A 19,851-nucleotide genomic window follows, 5' to 3' on the forward strand; every position below is an offset into this window, starting at 1 on the left:
CATACATTACATTTTGGTGCCGTGACCAGGATATCGACGGGTGACAAGCAAAAGTCACTAATAACTTAAAAAAAATTAAACAAAAATCGACCTTTTAGTACTAATATGGTTCACTATGAACTTGTGGTGGTAATTAGTGAGTTTTTCTTGTCACCTGACGATATATTCAATAGCTTTTATGGCTACGGATGGATATGTTTTGCTCTTTGCGTCTACGAATACTCAAATAAATACTACTTACGTATTGCAATGTCGTAATAAGATTATATTGAGCTGGTATTTAGCAAATCTTCTAGACGGAGTTTAGAGCAATTATTTTATGAAACCGATGCTGCCAAAAATACAGGGGTGCGGGGGACGAGGTTAGCGATTGGTCCGTTCAAAGACACGGACGTCACACAAAGACACTTTCGACTAGAACATGGAGTAATATTACCGTATGCGCGGCAGAGGGGGTAGCGCAACTATGCTCGGTCTGGAGGATGTTTTGTCTGTGAAACTCGGTCTAGAGGATTCCTAGTCTATGGTCTGGAGGATGTCTTGTCTGTGTCTCGAACACATGCTAATTAAGATGCACTATTCAGGTCGAAGCGGCTCGGAGCGCGACCTATCCGCGAAAGCGCGAGAAGTCACGGCGCGGCTAACTCAGCCCTCGAGCCGGCCGCGCGGCAAAACTGACCCACCTACCCCAGACCCGCAGCGTAAGTTCATTTAAATAGTTTTTTCACATCACCAATTCGAAAAAGGGCTTTTTGTGGGCCTGCTAGGAGGGATCAAAGTGGCACTTGTCTTCCCTCCTAGAAGGGATGAAAGTAACACTTTTCTGTTCTAGCACACTATTTTTACATCTTTTTGCACATTATTTTGTAGCTTAAATAATCTGTTTAAGCATCAGATTATGTCTACACTAAGATTTTTTTTATTTTCCTCATAGTTGATGTGAAAAGCAGTATGTGTCACACGGTATCAAAATTATTTCGTCTTGGGCGTTAACACTTGAATCCTTCATCACGCTCGGGATTCTACTTTAGAATCCCTCACTACGTTAGGGATTCTATTGTAGAATCTACCGCTTCATTCAGGATTCAGTGTGCGCCTTTGACGGAAATTTATCATTTTGATCCCTTGTAACACAAACTACTATTTTTATTACCTTAAGTGAAGGAAAGTGAGTGAACTAGAGTTACAAGGTCGATGTATACAGTATGTAAACTAAAGAAAAACATTTACTCAAACCCGTTAATGTGTAGGTCACACTGAGCAACTTTTACTATGGCACCAATAGTCTTTTCGAGATCCTGAAAACAGTGAAAAATAAAGATACTACTCCTAAAAATACGTGTGATATTTCATTAGATTCGTCATGATGTCTAGAAAAATGTATTCGAAACGTGTATTTGCACACAAAAAATATCAAAAGTTATAAACAATAAAAGGGAGGAAAAGGTAGTTATTTTTTATTTCCCCAATATCTCAAAAAGTATTAATATTTAAGAAACCAAAATGAATATTATAAAAGAGGAGGACATTTTCAATCAAACATTCCATACTTGCAGAACTGTATCTCTTGTAGAAATTTATCTTAAAGTTATTTTTTCAACAAGTTAGGCAATTGTTAATGAAAAAAATACCCTAACCTAAAGCACAGAATAAATAATAGTACTAAGTACAGAAGACTCACTCTCTAACAAAACGCGTCTGTTACGATCAACACAGATATGGCTGCTAGGTGGCGACAGCGCCACGCGCCGCTTATGGCAAACCCCAAAATTGGGATCGAACGGATGTACTTTTAGCTACCTGTAGCAAAGCGACGAAATCGCGGAGTGAGACACGCCTGCCTAAAGTAACCTATTCATTAACGGGTAAATGTTTTTCGTTAATTTACATACTGTATATCGGATGGAACAGAACGAAGCAATTGTGCAGGCTACGTACTTTATTTTTCACTATTAATCACGTTAACCGTTTTTGAGATACAGTTTGTTAAACATTAGTGCGAAAATCTGCATGTTTCAACCCTAGCATGTAGATCCTATTGAATGACATGAAATGTATCAATTTAAAATGTAAATAACTTTGTAGGGTTGTCACTGATATAAAAGTATTTCATTTTAATGATTTTGTTTTAAAATAAAATAAAAATAAATAAATAAAATAAAAATAAAAATAAAAAAATAAAATGCGTTTTACTTTTAAATCCAGCTTTACGATTATAATAACTCGATTGTAGATCACTTGGATAACACTATCCTTTCAGCTTAGTCTCTAGAAATATTCCATCCTGTATATGTACAGCTTGGTAAAAAAGAGTAGAAATTTAAAACAACACTGTAGCTCGTCCCTTTCAAACCAATACGACGCTTATCATTAACAGTGGCACAACTCAAAATGAAATGCTATTGCATTTAATATTCTATCTTTTACTGATAAGATTTAAAATCGAATGGCATTTCATTTTGTTTTGTGTCACTATTCATGATAAGCAACGATATGTAAGAAAACGGGACGACGCTACAGTGTTGCTACTTTTTAATTTCTACTCTTTTTTGCCAAGCTCTATGTCACTTGTTCTAAATATAATATACAGGGTGAAATTTAAATCACTGGCCATATTCATTCCCGGCACTAGGTTACACTTAAGGAATCTATTTAGCGAAAAAAAAGAGTACATTTTTTTTTAATTTTAATTTTTCAATTTTTAAATATTTTCCACGAGTCGTGGTCACCCTATTACCACAAATGTAAACAAACCTAATAGTAGGTTTTAACAACAACATCAGCAAAACCCTCATCTGACCTTCACTAAACCTTATAATCGTTGCAATAGGGTCCACCCAGTTAGTGTTGGCGATGGTAGGCAGGTTTATCAATTTCGAGGGTAGTCTAAACTAAACCATTCCGCGCTAGCGGTAAACATAACGGTAAGCATAAATGATTAGTCACTCGTCACTCGCCAACCTTAAAATAATAATCGCGCGCGTACTAAGGTTAAAAAAAATGTTTTCGAACCGGGAATATTACGAAGTGGTACGGTGTTATTTATTAAGTGGTGAGTGTTTACGTGGTGCACAAAGATTATACGAAATGGAATCCGTTCCACGCTTTCGCAGACAAGGATTGAATCCAAGAGTACCATCTCGTGGGACTTTCGTTAATTGCGTCGATTTTTAATCAAATGTACGTAAGTTGATTAATTTTTTTAAATACGCCTGAATGCAAAGATTCCTGACCTAGTTTTTACTCATTGTTTTTAAGCCACGGACGTTTTGTTAATAATCATTAGTCAGAAATAACATTTTAGATTAAAAATGGGTTGCCTTTGCATTTTGACGGTTCTAAGCCCGTTAAAGTATGAAAGGAAAAATTAGCAACTTATGTAGGTAATCTCGCTGCAATAGGGTTCAATTGGTGACGCGATTGCAAACAGCGGGAGGGGCGGGGTGTCAATGACCTTAACTGATAAGAGAGAAGCGGGTGTAGTGGGTAGTTGTCGGTTCACCATAACGTACGAGGTTTTTAGGACAACTTGATGATGAGTTATTTCGAAAAAAATGTACTGAGCGGTATTAAAAGAAAAAACACGTGTTTAATATTTTTTCGAGTTCTTTCGGTTGTTTCAATTTGAATTAAATTTCACCCTGTATGTAATAATTAAACTCTACTTGACTGCATGTTATTTATATTAATGATGGTTTCGTAGTTTTGACATTGTGATAAAGGTTGTTTTTTTTACAAGCTTTTATTTAGTTTCACCTTATCGTTGTCTGTGTGTCTGTCTGTCTGTAATCAAATCTTGCAAGTTACATTTGATCCACTTCCCGGTTTCCGATTGAGCTGAAATTTTGCATACATACGTAAGTCGGGTGACAATGCAATATTATGGTGTCATCGAGCTGATCTGATAATGGAGACCGGAGGTGGCCATAGGAACTCTGTGATAACACAACGAAACCTAATTGTGTTTGGGGTTTTTAGAATTGTCTCGATGAGTATTAGTTGCCTGTAGAAAGAAAAAGTACAGTCAGCGATAAAAGCTTGTACCAAAAATGAAATTTTTGCCAAAAACTTATTTTTTATTACAGTGTCATCGTCCCAGCTATGCTCAGCTTTGACTGAGCAGTTGACGCGCACAGCGAGCAAGGTCGTCCAGTTGTACCGGAGTCTCAGGCAGGAGCCGGGCGCCGCCGCCGATATTAGTGGTAAGAAAATACTTTTCTGCCCTCCGGCCGGAAAACGTCAACTTTCATCCCGCTGCGCTAAACAAAGTTGCCTCTTTCCGGCTCCGAAAAGAATAGTAGAGTTAGACCAAGAAGTGCAAGTGTTATTTTAAACATAAAACTTCTATGAAATTATGACGTATAAATAACACTTGCACTGCATGGGCTATCAAAACCGCTGCAGATTTTTCTTGGTCTAACTCTATTCACACCTCGGCCAGTAAATAAAAAAGCCTCAGATCACATATTTGTCGACCTTGGCTTCGCCTCGGCTGGCATTGCTGGCAATTATGACCTATGATACATTTCTTACTTTACTGCCTATACTAAACAGGATGGCCAAAAATTAAGTGCATTCCCATTGCCAGGGAGGTTTTGGGATTATACTGAGCAACTTTTACTATGGACCAACGTCGAAATCGCGTAAAATATTTTACTCTCCCATAGAAAATGGACCAGCCAAACTGTATGAAACAGGCAAATTTTTTTCGCAATTTCGGGGTTGGTCCCATAGTAAAAGTTGCTCAGTATAATTCCAAAACCTGGCAACGAGAATGCACTTATTTTTTGGATAGTATGTAATATACTATTTTAATACTAGTTCGTGATATGGTGATAATAATAATGTTTTATTTTGTCTGTCATCAGGTCTAGAAGCAGCAATTCTAGAAACGCAGAAAGTCCTCCGCGGCGCCGTCGCTCAGAACGGCGACGCTCCGAGCAGCCTCTCGTCCACCGAGGGCGAGTACAGGGGGATGAATGTGGACAGTGCGAGACAGAAACTGGAGCACCTTGTGTCTAAAGGTACCTTAAATATAATCAGGACTATGGCAGCTTAGGTTTAGAAGCAGCAATTCTAGAAACGCAGAAAGTCCTCCGCGGCGCTGTCGCTCAGAACGGCGACGCTCCGAGCAGCCTCTCGTCCACCGAGGGCGAGTACAGGGGGATGAATGTGGACAGTGCGAGACAGAAACTGGAGCACCTTGTGTCTAAAGGTACCTTAAATATAATCAGGACTATGGCAGCTTAGGTTTAGAAGCAGCAATTCTAGAAACGCAGAAAGTCCTCCGCGGCGCTGTCGCTCAGAACGGCGACGCTCCGAGCAGCCTCTCGTCCACCGAGGGCGAGTACAGGGGGATGAATGTGGACAGTGCGAGACAGAAACTGGAGCACCTTGTGTCTAAAGGTACCTTAAATATAATCAGGACTATGGCAGCTTAGGTTTAGAAGCAGCAATTCTAGAAACGCAGAAAGTCCTCCGCGGCGCCGTCGCTCAGAACGGCGACGCTCCGAGCAGCCTCTCGTCCACCGAGGGCGAGTACAGGGGGATGAATGTGGACAGTGCGAGACAGAAACTGGAGCACCTTGTGTCTAAAGGTACCTTAAATATAATCAGGACTATGGCAGCTTAGGTTTAGAAGCAGCAATTCTAGAAACGCAGAAAGTCCTCCGCGGCGCCGTCGCTCAGAACGGCGACGCTCCGAGCAGCCTCTCGTCCACCGAGGGCGAGTACAGGGGGATGAATGTGGACAGTGCGAGACAGAAACTGGAGCACCTTGTGTCTAAAGGTACGATAAATGTCAGCAAGCCTATAGGGAGCGGGTATGAACTATAGGGGGCAGCACAGGAGCCGTTAGATTTATACCCAAAAGATGGCAGAACCTACTATGGCTACTATGCACAAGAAAACGTTCGAGAACGGTAGATACAGCACTTGTTTTGGCAATGTAAATATTTATATTTAGAGATTCAGGCCACAAGATGGCAGCCTCCAACGCGCACGGTCCATATAGGCATAGGCCATCCACATTAAGTTTGCACCGACTTTTCAAGGAAACTGTGTTTGGTGAAAATGTAGCCGCCATTAGATTTTTATTGGAATGTTGCAAATATATCTTTGTATCTTGTGTTTTAGGTCATTTATTTCTATATCTTTTATTAACTAACATATTTCTCTCCACAGAATCCAACAACATGTCACTAATGGAACAATACAGTGACATACTCCTAAACATGATGCAAAGCAAGATGGTCAACCAGTTCTCGCAGAGCCCCCAGTCCCTACCGCCGCGCGAGCCCGGGGCGAGCAGCTAGTACACGTAGCGACATAACACGTCATACAATATACCACGGAACGTGGAAAAACGACGTTCAAAAACGCCACCTACTGGCGAAAGTTAGTACTAATCCTTTCAATACAGCTCGCGCCATCTATGATTAGTCGGTATTAAACTTTTCAAGACAGGTCACGCCATCTAGTGGATTTGAACTAAAAGTATGTGAGATTATGTTAATAGGTTTCCAGAGTCAGTAATGCCATCTAGTGGTGAATAGTTTGAACTAAAGTGTTAGAGATGTGAAGGTGATATAACTGATAGGACGCCATCTGGTGAGTAGTTGGACAATTGTGTGTTTTAGCCTGTGATGGAATTTGAACTATGTTTATTTAGACCTTTTGTGTCGCTTCGTGTGAAAAGTCCTCAGATCCCTTTTTACACAAAACTACACTCATGATGGTCCCAGAATGTCAATAGTTGAAAATCGGCCTAGAGTATTTTAAGGGCTACTCAGCCTTGGATTAGAAATGACATTAAGTATTATATCTAAATCGATAAGAATGTTTATATATTTGGACCGCAACGCCATCTATCGGTTTGGTTATGGAAATATAATGCAACGCCATCTAGTGATTTGATTATGAAAGTCGTCCAAATAATGTTTTAGTTGTAACCAGGGCATTGTATGTTCGTGTGAAATTTGCTAAAAATATTCTAAGACTAACATTGTGATTGTGCGGCGTCCAATCGTCCATTATTTAGTTTACATTTGACATTACATTTTTATTGAATTTTATTTTATTATTTCCAGTATGGGCCATTTTTAGATTTTTATTAGAAACTAAAATATTTTGTTCGGTTATTATACTGTTAAATGTGGCTTTCCGTCAGAGATGGGTCCTTGTGCCTGAAATGCAATAAGGACGTTTTTATCAGAATATCTAACAGAAACTCTGATAGAAAGGTCCTTATTGCAAACCCTTCTCTGATGGAAAGGCACATATTATACCTAATACAACGCCAGTCGAAATAACTCAAATGTGTGTCTAAAATGTCCAATATGCATAGGTCATACAACAATGTAAGGTTAGGAAGGGAACAGTGGCTCGGTAAAAAAAGCCGGGTACAGTGGCTCACTCAACCTAATTTCAACACGAGAGAGCCGATATTTGGCCTGCGCTACTGTTATCGCCTTGGCCCTACACTCCCTTGACCGAAAGGATCTGTTGAAGAGTTATTGAAGGAACCCACAGTACTATTGTGAGGCCAAAATCAATGTGCTAGTAGGGCAATAAAATCGAGAAAACTACATCACGCATAGCCAGAGATTGCGAGTGCAAGCGAGACAGCCAGCTTAATAATTCATGCTTTTCGCAAGCACATTGGGTTTGACACTACAAAGGCCCAGCAATCTAAATGAAAAATCCAATATCTGCCACTGAATTTTGAACCTATAGTGTAGGCAATAGAGTAGATTTTGCGTTGTTGGAAAATTTTAATGAAACAAAGCAGAAGCGACTCTGTTCCATTTGAGTAGGATTTAACCTCTAGGCGCCCAGAGACGTATAAAAAGGTCTCCTGTTCCATTCTAATTTGAACTTTGTGTTGGCAAAATTTAAATTTCATTTTGCTTGGCAAGGTTCGACGTATGGGCGGCTAGAGGTTAAATTTCATCGAACCGAAGAGGTACTATATAGGTAGGACCTTGGACCTTTGGAGGACTAAACTGAACATTTTGACTGGTGTAAATAAAAATTCTATATTGTTTATACGACAACGGTTTCACTCACTTGAATTTTTAGTCGCTATTGGCGACATGTTTCGGGCCCGTCGGGGGTCCTTCCTCAGAGTGTGGAGTGTGGTGTGTTGACTAAAAATTCAAGTGAGTGAAACCGTTGTCGTATAAACAATATAAAATATGTCTCACGAAAGTTTCATATCAAATATTCTATAGGTAAAAACGTGGACGCTGCGTTACCACATGACAAATATTGAAGATTATTCGTCATGTGACGGAGTAACAGATATTTGTGAAACTCTGATTTTATTCTGCGGTAAAATTTTACGTTTTACAAGAGTGTAATACTAACTTTGTTTTGATAGCGTAACAAAGGACATTTGTGTGATGATGACGCCACCATTTTATTTTTTATACATTTTATTTTATTTTTTATGTATAAGCATTAAATTTGTTGTTATTTTTAAACTTTTTTTTTCTCTGAGTCGTATATGTATGTATGTATGTATTTACTTTATTGTACATAGAAATATAAACACGAGAAACACAGTTAGTCAATTAAATACAACAAAGGCGAACTTATCCCTGAATGGGATCTCTTCCAGTTAACCTTAGTCGTTAGAATTTTCTAAATTAATCTAATCAAGTAATCTTCAAATTAACATATATTTATTATAAATAATGAATGACATTTATAGACACAATAATATGACATCACGTACCAAAAAAGTATTAAATAATTGAACAAAATGCACAATCATTTTAGAGCCGGTCCAAGAGAAGTCTGCAGCGAATTTGATAGCCCACGCAGTGTAAGTGTTATTTATACGTCATAATTTCATAGAAGTTTGACGTTTAAAATAACACGTGCACTGCGTGGGCTATCAAATCCGCTGCAGACTTTTATTGGTCTGTCTCTAAACGATTGGATCCGAATGATAAGGTTGACTTTGTTACTACAGGCGCTATTTTATTAATATAAGAATTAATTTTATCTCAAGATGTGACGTTTTTGACACAAATTGTCTGGATATGACGCTCAAAATTGACTTCATCATCTCAGCCTATATACGTCCCACTGCTGGGCACAGGCCTCCTCTCGAGCACGAGAGGGCTTGGGCTATAGTCCCCACGCTAGCCCAATGCGGATTGGGGACTTCACATACACCTTTGAAAAAAAATTGATTTATTTCAAAATTGACTTATGTGAAGTCAATCCCTTTTCTGAAGGATTCAACAAGATATTTCTAGTTGTAAAACTTTCATATCGTTTTTTTGATAGCCGTAGTGATAACTCCATTTGAATTTAAGTATAATTAATTGAAATGGTGGCGCCATCTAGGCTTAGCCCGATATAACCATGTGAGACAAACTAAAAAAAGACATTTTAAAAATAACTTTTAGCTATTTTAAAAATCTGAAGCTATTATTTGATAAACTTTATTGTTTTGTAAATGTTATTTATTCCATTCGTTGTTAAATTATATATTTTACATCGGTTTCTATTCTAAATTGTTTTTAAATAACGAATTTAATCAGAGTTATTAAAAAAAAGGAAAATCCGTCGCCATTTTTAGATAGTATTTATAATTGCATTTATTTATCATTCCAATTATGTTTTTTATTAAGTAATTTTACAAATGCACAAGACCAGGTAAGAAACGAGTTTTTTTTCCGATTTTAGCCTTTAAAATCAAAATCTAAGAGATTTTTGAAGTAAAAGGTACCGTCAATACAATTAAAGTACCTCTTTTGTCAGTAAATAAGAACTATTTGTATAGTAAGGACTCAAAGCACGAGGAATATCATACATTGATCCGCCCGTCCCTATATCTATCGCACGTGCGCGATTATATTGCTGTCCCGCCCATGATGCCGTCTATGCCACTGTGCGAGAAGGACAACAATATAATTACGCGCATGCGATAGAAATAGAAACAGGCGGGTCATTGTACGAAATTCTTCGCGTCCTTACTATAACTGCATCTTTATGCTAAAGTCGCACCAAGAAAAGTCTGCAGCGGATTTGATAGCCCACGCAGTGTAAGTGTTATGTATACGTCATAATTTCATAGATGATTGACGTTTAAAATGACACTTGCACTGCGTGGGCTAATAAAATCGCTGCAGACTTTTCATGGTCTGACTATAGTACCTATTGTCTTAATGACAAGCAAAGTGGTACATTGTGTCTAAGAACAATACATATGAGTGTAAACTACATGTTTTGTGTCTACATGTACATGTGTGTCCTATTAAGAGAAATAACGGAATTGTGAATTTTAAACCTCCTACAATAAGGGTGTAAATATTAAAAATAGGTGACAACTGTACATTTCAGCCGCTTCACGAAACTTAAATTATGACTTTTATGCCAAATGAGCGTGTTTTAGAAATGCGCTTAATCTATTGATTATTTTATAAATAGTGCTTAGATTATTCACTAGATGGCGCTAGTGTTTTTTTTTTAACTCTTTCAGCTGCCACTATGATGTATTTTATTTTATGAAGAAATAATGATACTTGTGTATTTTTGTCGTATATCGTCTTGTCTTACTTTTTTATATACACTAGCGCCATCTGTTGTGTAATAGCTAGCACTATTTCTTTATTTCTGTTTTAAGAACGACAAATAGCAAGATCTACGCCTTGTGCACACTAAATTGAACCTTACAACCCCATTAATAAGGTTTAATTTCACTAAAGTCATACTTTTCAATTTCACTTTTTAAATGGTTTCTTTACATCGGCAATATTTGCTATAATTAAACGTAATATGTATCGGAACACTGCATTGTAAATATAATCTTACTACCGAGCCATAGAGCTCAATTTGTAATGGTCGGGATCTGTTTCTTGCGTCCAAGTACTAGGAGTGAATTGTCAAACTTATTATTAAATTGCATGTGTGTAGAACTAAAGTCGCTGGCGTGGCGTGAAACGTGATTTTATCTACTGAGATAGGGAATAGGGTTATAATTATGAATATTATGAATAATTGATATATGACAAATAACGCTTTTTCTCTATATTTTAATTTGACAGAATTTAGTTTTGAGAAATGTAATAAAAAAATCTAAAATAAGCATAAAATATACGAATATCTGTTGACATATTCATATTTGACAATATATAAGACATATCTTTTTACCTACTTAAGTGTTGTTTGTATAATATTTTAGTTGTTTTAATAAGTAAAGATTTTTTTTACATTGAACACTAAACTAACAAAACATCTCTTACCTTAAATAAGCGATTTTTTTTATATTAAATTTCAGCATATACAGCATTAAATTAATAATTGTAACACGTAAAAAAATCTGTTAGGTACCATTAAGAACAGGCCTAAAAATCCATAAACATATCTAATGTATTCAAGATCCCACTTCTGAAGTCAAGATTACAATCGGAATAATTTTTGTCATAACTCAATTCCTATTTGAGTGGTTGAATAATTTTACGGTTTAGACTCACTTGTTTTTAGTCACTCGCGCGACATGTTTCGGAGAGCCTAGGTCTCCTTTCTCAAGCGCTAACAGTGCGAAAAAAAAGGAAAGAAACCTTAACCTAAACCTTTCTTGAGAAAGGAGACCTAGGCTTTTCGAAACATGTCGCGCGAGTGACTAAAAACAAGTGAGTCTAAACCGTAAAATTATTCAATGTTAGTATGTCTCACAACAGTTTAAATTCGATTATTTGAGTGGTATTCACGTTTCAAGCCGCGCCACCAGGTTGGCTGTGAGTCGTCTGAATTAGCCTACAATGCACATTATCAACTGTATCTTGCATCGCCCTTCTTGCAAAATGTCGAAATAAACCGCTCATATAAGTTACAAAGAATTTATCAGCGTACATTTGGTCTGAAATATGAAAAAAATAGCAATAGAGTGCTAGATTAACGTCTAGCCGTCCAGAGGCCTATAAAAAAGTCTCCCGTTCCATCCTAATTTGAATCTTTATATTAATGCATGTTTTGATGTGGGCAGTTAGAAAAAGAGTTTATAAAAACAGAAAAAATGGCAGTCAAGCGTAGGGCCCACTTAATAGTTTTTTTAAACTAAACTGTCACAAGCGTAGACTTCGCTGTAACTTATAAAAGCGGGAATAAGTCCTATTCGCTTCATAGACCTAGTAAAGGTAATACTGTAAAGTTAAGTAGTTCATAAATGAACTAAATCTGCTTTATCCTAATATAGTACTAAATATAGTACAAAGTGTAATCTGAATCTTGCGTTACAAACGTTCTAATTTCAAAATTAGGACCTTACTTCACATGTTCTAAAAGTTATTTTAGGTTTTGTACTATAATTAGTACATTATACCGGGTGTGGCCTGTAACACGAGCAAATAATTAAAACATAGGTTGTACTCCTCAAACGGTGACACTTTTGTTCAACAACTTTTAAAAATTATGAAGTATTTAGATTCCCTATTTTTCATACAAAATAAATATCATCATCAATGGACGCCATCGCCACGCCATATCATTGTGATTGACGTTGCTTGTCACGCCTTAAACATAACAAAATTCGCAATACATCAGTCTTACACTAAACTTTAAAGTGTATTAAAAATCAAACCACAAGTTATTTTTAAAAGTCGCTGAACAAATGTTGGTCAGTATGAGGAATACAGCCTACAGTTTAATTTTTTGCTCATATTACAGGCCACACCCGGTATTTCGGACATACGAGTCTATGGAACGAATAGGAGGCAGTGAAAGCGACGCGATTTCCACACTAACTTTTGTATAAAGGGCATAGTAATAATCTAATTATTAACATTAATTACTTGATAATTAACTCTTAAGTATCGATTAACGTCCGTTTGGGTCAATGTTATCGTAGTTCATAAGTGTTTTTTTGCAATTTTCGTCACAACTTTTAGTGTAAGCTGTAGTGGGTAGTTGCTTCGCTTTATTGATACCAGAGATTTCCAAATACCCTCTTAAAATTTTAGATGAAACTATAAACTATCTAAATTCGGATAATTTCTGAAATAATTTCACAATTTTATTGAGATTTAGTATTTTTCTCTGGTATTTATAAAATGGAGGGTAGCTTGCGTGCGTGAATGTTTTCAGGGTGATGTTACAACTTGATATATTTAATTGAAAGAAAAACACTTCAAAAATTAGCCTTCGTAATGAAACAATCCATTTATTCTCGTAACGCCCACTGTAGTACTATTTAATTACAGAATTGCATTTCCTTTTATTTCGTTCGCTTTAAATACAATATAAATATTCCCGTCAATATTTATTTCAAATTCAAATGACATTTGTTTTATATGGAGGGAGGTTTTGGAGGTTAAAATAATGGGTCTTTAAATGGGCCAACTATGCAATGCAATAGATCCTCTTAGACTACAAAAGGTCACCTCCTCGACTATATGTGACGTCCCACGGAAAAGGTACCTTATGGCGGTTGGCGCTTACGCTATTATTAGCGCCGCTCCAATATTATTGCGGCGCTATGCGACGTAAGCGCCAGCTGCCATAAGGTACCCTTTGCCGTGGAACGTCACATATAGTCGCTGAAAGTATAACTCATTTCCTATTTTAGGAAGCCACTGAAAGTATAAAGAAGTCTGTGTACAGTCGCCATCAGATATATTGTAGCGGCCAAGGTGCTCACAAATATCTAAACACGCCTCTATTATTAAGCCGTTAGAGTGCGTGTTCAGATATTTTTGAGGACCTCGGCCGCTCCGATATATCTGATGGCGACTGTACTATATCTGAGTGCCAAAACAGTCTTCCATTCTGAGTGCGTAAAATATGTTTTAAATACAAATAAAAACTGAATGATGTCACTGTCAGGCGTGGCTAACTCCGCGATTTCGTCGCTTTACTACAGGTAGCTAAAAGTACATCCGTTCCACACCAATTTTGAGGTTTTTGCCATAAGCCGCGCGTGGCGCTGTCGCCACCTAGCGACCACATCTGTGCTGATCGTGACAGACGCGTTTTGTTAGAGAGTCTTCTGTACCTAGTACTATTATTTATTCTGTGATGAAGTCAAGTTGTAACATTACCCTGATAATTTTACATTGTACGGTCCGATCTTGTAGATATTTTTTTTATTTAATGTTCAAAAGTGTAATGCCATTTGCGGAAAAGACTAATGTTATATATTAATGAATACGATATTATAATTATTATTCAACAATTTTGTGTTTTATTGTGCCCTTGGCTATAAAAAACCCATCGTCCTTTTCAAAGGACACGACACCTCTAGCCGCCCAGAGACCTATAAAAAGGTCTCCTGTTCCATTCTAATTTGAATTTTGTGTTGACGAAATAGAATGTCATTTTGCTTGGCAAGGTAATTTTCATTCATATCAGGAACCTTTAAAATAAAGTCAGTGTGGCTAATTCCGTCCACGAGCGTCTATGTATTTGATTTTCAATCGTAGGAAAAAATTTCGCTTTTCATTGCTGAAACTAAAAGCAATCGCTGCTTTGTGGATGAAATTATCAATTTTGTTAGTCGTTCGAGAAAAATGCTAGTAGACGGAATAGCCCCTATGACGGAATTAGCCACATTGACTTTAATTTAACGAAGATTGTCACGTTTCGACCATGAACTAGGAATCCTCTAGACCCAGCGAAATGCTATACATGGAAGTATTCTGTCCGCTCAATTATGACCCAACGCAAACTGTAACGGTGCGTGTAACGAAGCGTTACACTATCGACCTTCATACTATTTCTGGCACCATACAAATTCTAAATTCCTTTTTGAAATTCAAATCCTATTCCAAATTCCATTCAATGATTTTTATTTTCAGCAGCCCATCGACACCCCATACTTTGATAAATTATGAAAGCCCTTGTTACCAACATTGAGGCATAGAAATAATCTTATCGAATTAAAATGACTGCTGTTGCATTTTGGTGGCACATACCATACTTGCTTTTAACATAGACGTATTATACTTACTTTTCTTTAGGTTGGTATGATTGGTAGTAAAACGTCAAACGTCATTTGAATTGTCGTGAACGTGAAAATACGTGGTTATTTTTTATTGTAATTGGTAAAATAACTTTAGCTGTTATTTAAATGGGGGCCAAATCTTTAAGGAAATGTGAAGTTTGTAGTGGGTGTGTAAGAAGACTAACTACTGACGCATTTTTGGCCAAATTTCCAACTTGATCCGAACAGGTCGGTAAACTGATGTTTGTATGCAATATTTTCATTTTTTACTTTGAGTCGTTAACAGTTACTAATTTAATTAGATGTACAGTCGCCATCAGATATATTGTAGCGGCCAAGGTGCTTACAAATATCTAAACACGCCTCTATTATTAAGCCGTTAGAGTGCGTGTTCAGATATTTTTGAGGACCTCGGCCGCTCCGATATATCTGATGGCGACTGTACTATATCTGAGTGCCAAAACAGTCTTCCATTCTGAGTGCGTAAAATATGTTTTAAATACAAATAAAAACTGAATGATGTCACTGTCAGGCGTGGCTAACTCCGCGATTTCGTCGCTTTACTACAGGTAGCTAAAAGTACATCCGTTCCACACCAATTTTGAGGTTTTTGCCATAAGCCGCGCGTGGCGCTGTCGCCACCTAGCGACCACATCTGTGCTGATCGTGACAGACGCGTTTTGTTAGAGAGTCTTCTGTACCTAGTACTATTATTTATTCTGTGATGAAGTCAAGTTGTAACATTACCCTGATAATTTTACATTGTACGGTCCGATCTTGTAGATATTTTTTTTATTTAATGTTCAAAAGTGTAATGCCATTTGCGGAAAAGACTAATGTTATATATTAATGAATACGATATTATAATTATTATTCAACAATTTTGTGTTTTATTGTGCCCTTGGCTATAAAAAACCCATCGTCCTTTTCAAAGGACACGACACCTCTAGCCGCCCAGAGACCTATAAAAAGGTCTCCTGTTCCATTCTAATTTGAATTTTGTGTTGACGAAATAGAATGTCATTTTGCTTGGCAAGGTAATTTTCATTCATATCAGGAACCTTTAAAATAAAGTCAGTGTGGCTAATTCCGTCCACGAGCGTCTATGTATTTGATTTTCAATCGTAGGAAAAAATTTCGCTTTTCATTGCTGAAACTAAAAGCAATCGCTGCTTTGTGGATGAAATTATCAATTTTGTTAGTCGTTCGAGAAAAATGCTAGTAGACGGAATAGCCCCTATGACGGAATTAGCCACATTGACTTTAATTTAACGAAGATTGTCACGTTTCGACCATGAACTAGGAATCCTCTAGACCCAGCGAAATGCTATACATGGAAGTATTCTGTCCGCTCAATTATGACCCAACGCAAACTGTAACGGTGCGTGTAACGAAGCGTTACACTATCGACCTTCATACTATTTCTGGCACCATACAAATTCTAAATTCCTTTTTGAAATTCAAATCCTATTCCAAATTCCATTCAATGATTTTTATTTTCAGTTCGATCACATACTTTGATCGATAAACATCATTTTATCTAACGGACTGTACTTCCCAAGTTTCTAAACACGACCGTTTAAGTGTGATTTTTATTAGTAAACGTAATAATTCATAAGTGCGTGCAGTTCAGTATAGTGCTCGTTTTGTGGCCCTGCACACCTTCCAGATATATATCTACATCATCACCAAGGCACATATTGTGCCTTTTTATTTAAATAATAAATACCCCTCATCGCTCTGGATCCTGCCTTTTCATTCCCATCATCCCTGTGAGGCTTCTCTACCTGCCCCCTCACACTGGCGCCATCAACGTGCTCAAACCCGGACCTGACAAGACACCCACCCGCCCTACGACGCTGAGCAGCCCGTTCCAGTACCTCCGTGCCAGCACCTGCTCCTACCCAACAACCGCAACCAGCTGTTCCAGTCCTACATTTTTCCTTTTTCTAACAATTTTTTTTTTATATTGTTTGTAATTGCTAGCTTTAAGATCTTTTCAAAATTCTAAAAGGTTATAGTCGACCCAACTCAAATTTTCGCAATATCTCTCGGCCTAACATCATTTTATTTAATTTTCTATTTTACAACCAACCTTTATCTAATCCTCAACCGTTTAACCAAAATTCCCCCCTTAAATAACCAATTACATATACATCTATCATCATTCATCATCTTATACCAATTTATCTATATCTATTTTCTAATCCCTATTATGCCAGCGTCCTACGCTTTTTGTCGCGCCACGTAACAAAACTCTTAACATAGTGATTACACAAAACATCTATCACATACAATTACACAATCCAAGATTTCCACTGAAATCTCACAAATTGGTTTCAATCCTAAGTGTTTTTAAAACTCCTTGGAGTCACTGAAGTGCGAACCAATCCTGACTTACGGCAGTACTGTTGGAGATAATCCGATAGCTTATTCTTCACCCGATTAAATAAATATACACAACTAAGCCTAATATCACAATAAACTTCTCCTTTCGATTCAATAAAAAATAAAATTTAATAACTACATATTTTATTTATATTGATAACATCAATTATTCTCTTCGTGATAGGTATCCACTTTAATAAACAATGAATCCAGCACTATTAAATAAACCTGAACTCATCTATGAGCTCAAACTCAGGAACATTCAGTTCCCAGCCACCGCGCAGGCTGATGATTTAAGACAGCTCCTCACTCCAAATTTATTCGCGGACCCGTGTTCGAATCTCTCCAGCCCATATGATCTTGAACAGGATATCACCGAAATTAGCAGATGCCTCACAATAGTTTCTTCTCAGCTACAGCTTGCGACCACCAACCAAGCGAAGCACGATAGAATAGCGGTTTTCTTATTTCATTTATATAACAGAATAGAACGTCTCCATATTACCACTGAATTATCTCCAGAAATTATTGACAACTATTCGAAAATATGCGAATTTTTGTCAAAATATCAAACAAAATTTAACATGTCACAACCGTCAACAACAACGTCAACTTACGCGTCAGCAACCTCTTTGATAGATGATTCCACAAATTTAGACCTACTTGCTCGAAAATTAACCAACCTCTCTGAAGCAAAACCAAGCGATTTTAAAAAATTCAACTATAAAGGCGATAGTTGCCCTTATGATTTTATTCGAAACATCGAAGAGTTTGCAATTGCGCGTAACATTGACGACAAACGCTTACACAAATATATATACGATTTTTTATCAGGCACTCCTTTAGATTGGTATAGGTCAAAGAAAACAACCCTTACAGATTGGAAATCATTTAAAACCCACTTCTTAAAAGATTTCGAATTGCATGACCATGACCACAACTTACTACAAAATATACATTCCCGTAAACAAAAACAACATGAACGAATAATAATGTATTTTTCAGCCATGGAAGCCCTCTTTTCCAAATTACATGAACCCCTTTCTGAAAAACAAAAAATAGATATCCTCCGTAGAAACATGAGCCCTTATTACAGTTCCAGATTAGTTCCTACAGATGTTACGTCTATAGACACATTATTCCAATCGTGCAAATGGTACGAAAGCTGTAATACTACCTCTACTTATAGCTCTAGCAACTATACCAACATTCAACAAGATTCTAACCATACCCCCCCTTCCCAACCGTACATACCACCATTCCCATTTAATAAACCGGTCCATACTGTAACAGCACCACCTTCTACGTTACGTTACTCCTGTCCGCGTTGCAGAACAAACGATCATTCTTTAGATATTTGTACAAGTAAAAATATAGTATGCTTCCGCTGTGGCAAACAAAATGTCACTTTTGCAAAATGTACAGTTTGCCATAAATTTCCAAAAAACGCATAAAGGAGAAAAGTAACTTAAATAAAACTACTGCTACAGAATGGAACCAATGGTTAGATACCATTAAATTATTTATGTCATCATACAATACTACATCAGCACTTTTCACTCAAGATCCATACGATGAACGACCTTATGTCAACATCCAGACAAATAATTTAACTTTATGTGGCCTCTTAGACAGTGGCAGTGCTTTAACTATTTTCGGAAATAATTCCCATAAAATTCTCTTATCCCACAATTTTACCATAAATTACGACCATAAAGTCGTAGGCTCTGTAGCCGACGGCTACCCTATATACTCTATTGGTACAATTCAACTACCAATTTCGTACAAAAATATTGTGGCTATTATTACTGCTCATGTTATCCCTACTATAAAGCAACCCTTAATTCTAGGCACAAATTTTTGGAGAAAATTCAATATAGCTCCCCACATATTACCTGACATAACGTCATATTCTGATAAACATATAGATACCCTAGTTATTTCCACCTGCGATGAACACATCACTAATTATGACAACCTTTCTGAAACTCAACAGTTAATTTCAGATACTATTATTGAAAAATTTAAAAATATTTCAACAGAAACCAAACCCTTAGGACGAACCCACCTCATTGAACATCACATAGATACCGGTGACCATCCACCAATCAAACAGCGATGCTATAGGCTTTCTCCAGAGAAACAAAAAGCTTTATGCAAAGAAGTTGATGAAATGCTAAAGCTTAATGTTATCGAACCCTGTGAAAGCCCATGGCTAAACCCTGTCATAATAACTCCTAAAAAAGATGGAACGTGGCGTTTTTGCATCGACAGCCGTAAACTAAATTCGATTACGCGCAAAGATGCCTACAAACTCCCACTCATTTCTGACATTCTAGATAATCTAAAAAATGCTAAATATCTATCATCGATAGACATAGCAAAAGCATTTTGGGAAATACCCCTACGCCCTTCTGATAGACCTAAAACTAGTTTCCATGTACCCTCAAAAGGCATGTACATGTTTCGCGTAATGCCTTTTGGATTGACTAATGCCCCTGCTACCCAAC

The 19,851-nt window shown here is 37.2% G+C and overlaps 1 protein-coding gene and 2 long non-coding RNA genes across 3 annotated transcripts in view; all 3 read left to right on the forward strand.

Moving 5' to 3' along the window:
- The window catches only part of LOC134677908 (mitogen-activated protein kinase-binding protein 1), a 127,797-nt gene extending 121,342 nt beyond the window's left edge, over nt 1-6,455 (forward strand). Inside the window, exons 33-36 of the mRNA XM_063536354.1 lie at nt 585-701; nt 4,086-4,202; nt 4,869-5,024; nt 6,184-6,455. Of these exons, the coding sequence (XP_063392424.1) occupies nt 585-701; nt 4,086-4,202; nt 4,869-5,024; nt 6,184-6,314 (521 nt within the window). The 3' untranslated portion in view covers nt 6,315-6,455. The remainder of the gene's footprint in view (nt 1-584; nt 702-4,085; nt 4,203-4,868; nt 5,025-6,183) is intronic.
- Nucleotides 6,456-8,902: 2,447 nt separating this feature from the next.
- LOC134677941 (uncharacterized) lies at nt 8,903-14,185 on the forward strand. The gene is made up of 2 exons (XR_010100131.1): nt 8,903-13,831; nt 14,040-14,185. It is a non-coding gene; the product is annotated as an uncharacterized LOC134677941 (long non-coding RNA).
- A 1,111-nt stretch (nt 14,186-15,296) lies between these two features.
- On the forward strand, nt 15,297-15,834 carry LOC134677969 (uncharacterized). Its single transcript, XR_010100142.1, has 2 exons — nt 15,297-15,480; nt 15,689-15,834. It is a non-coding gene; the product is annotated as an uncharacterized LOC134677969 (long non-coding RNA).
- The last annotated feature ends 4,017 nt before the right edge of the window (nt 15,835-19,851 follow it).

This window comes from Cydia fagiglandana, chromosome 27, assembly GCF_963556715.1.
Source record: "Cydia fagiglandana chromosome 27, ilCydFagi1.1, whole genome shotgun sequence".
Classification (NCBI taxonomy): Eukaryota; Metazoa; Arthropoda; class Insecta; order Lepidoptera; family Tortricidae; genus Cydia; species Cydia fagiglandana.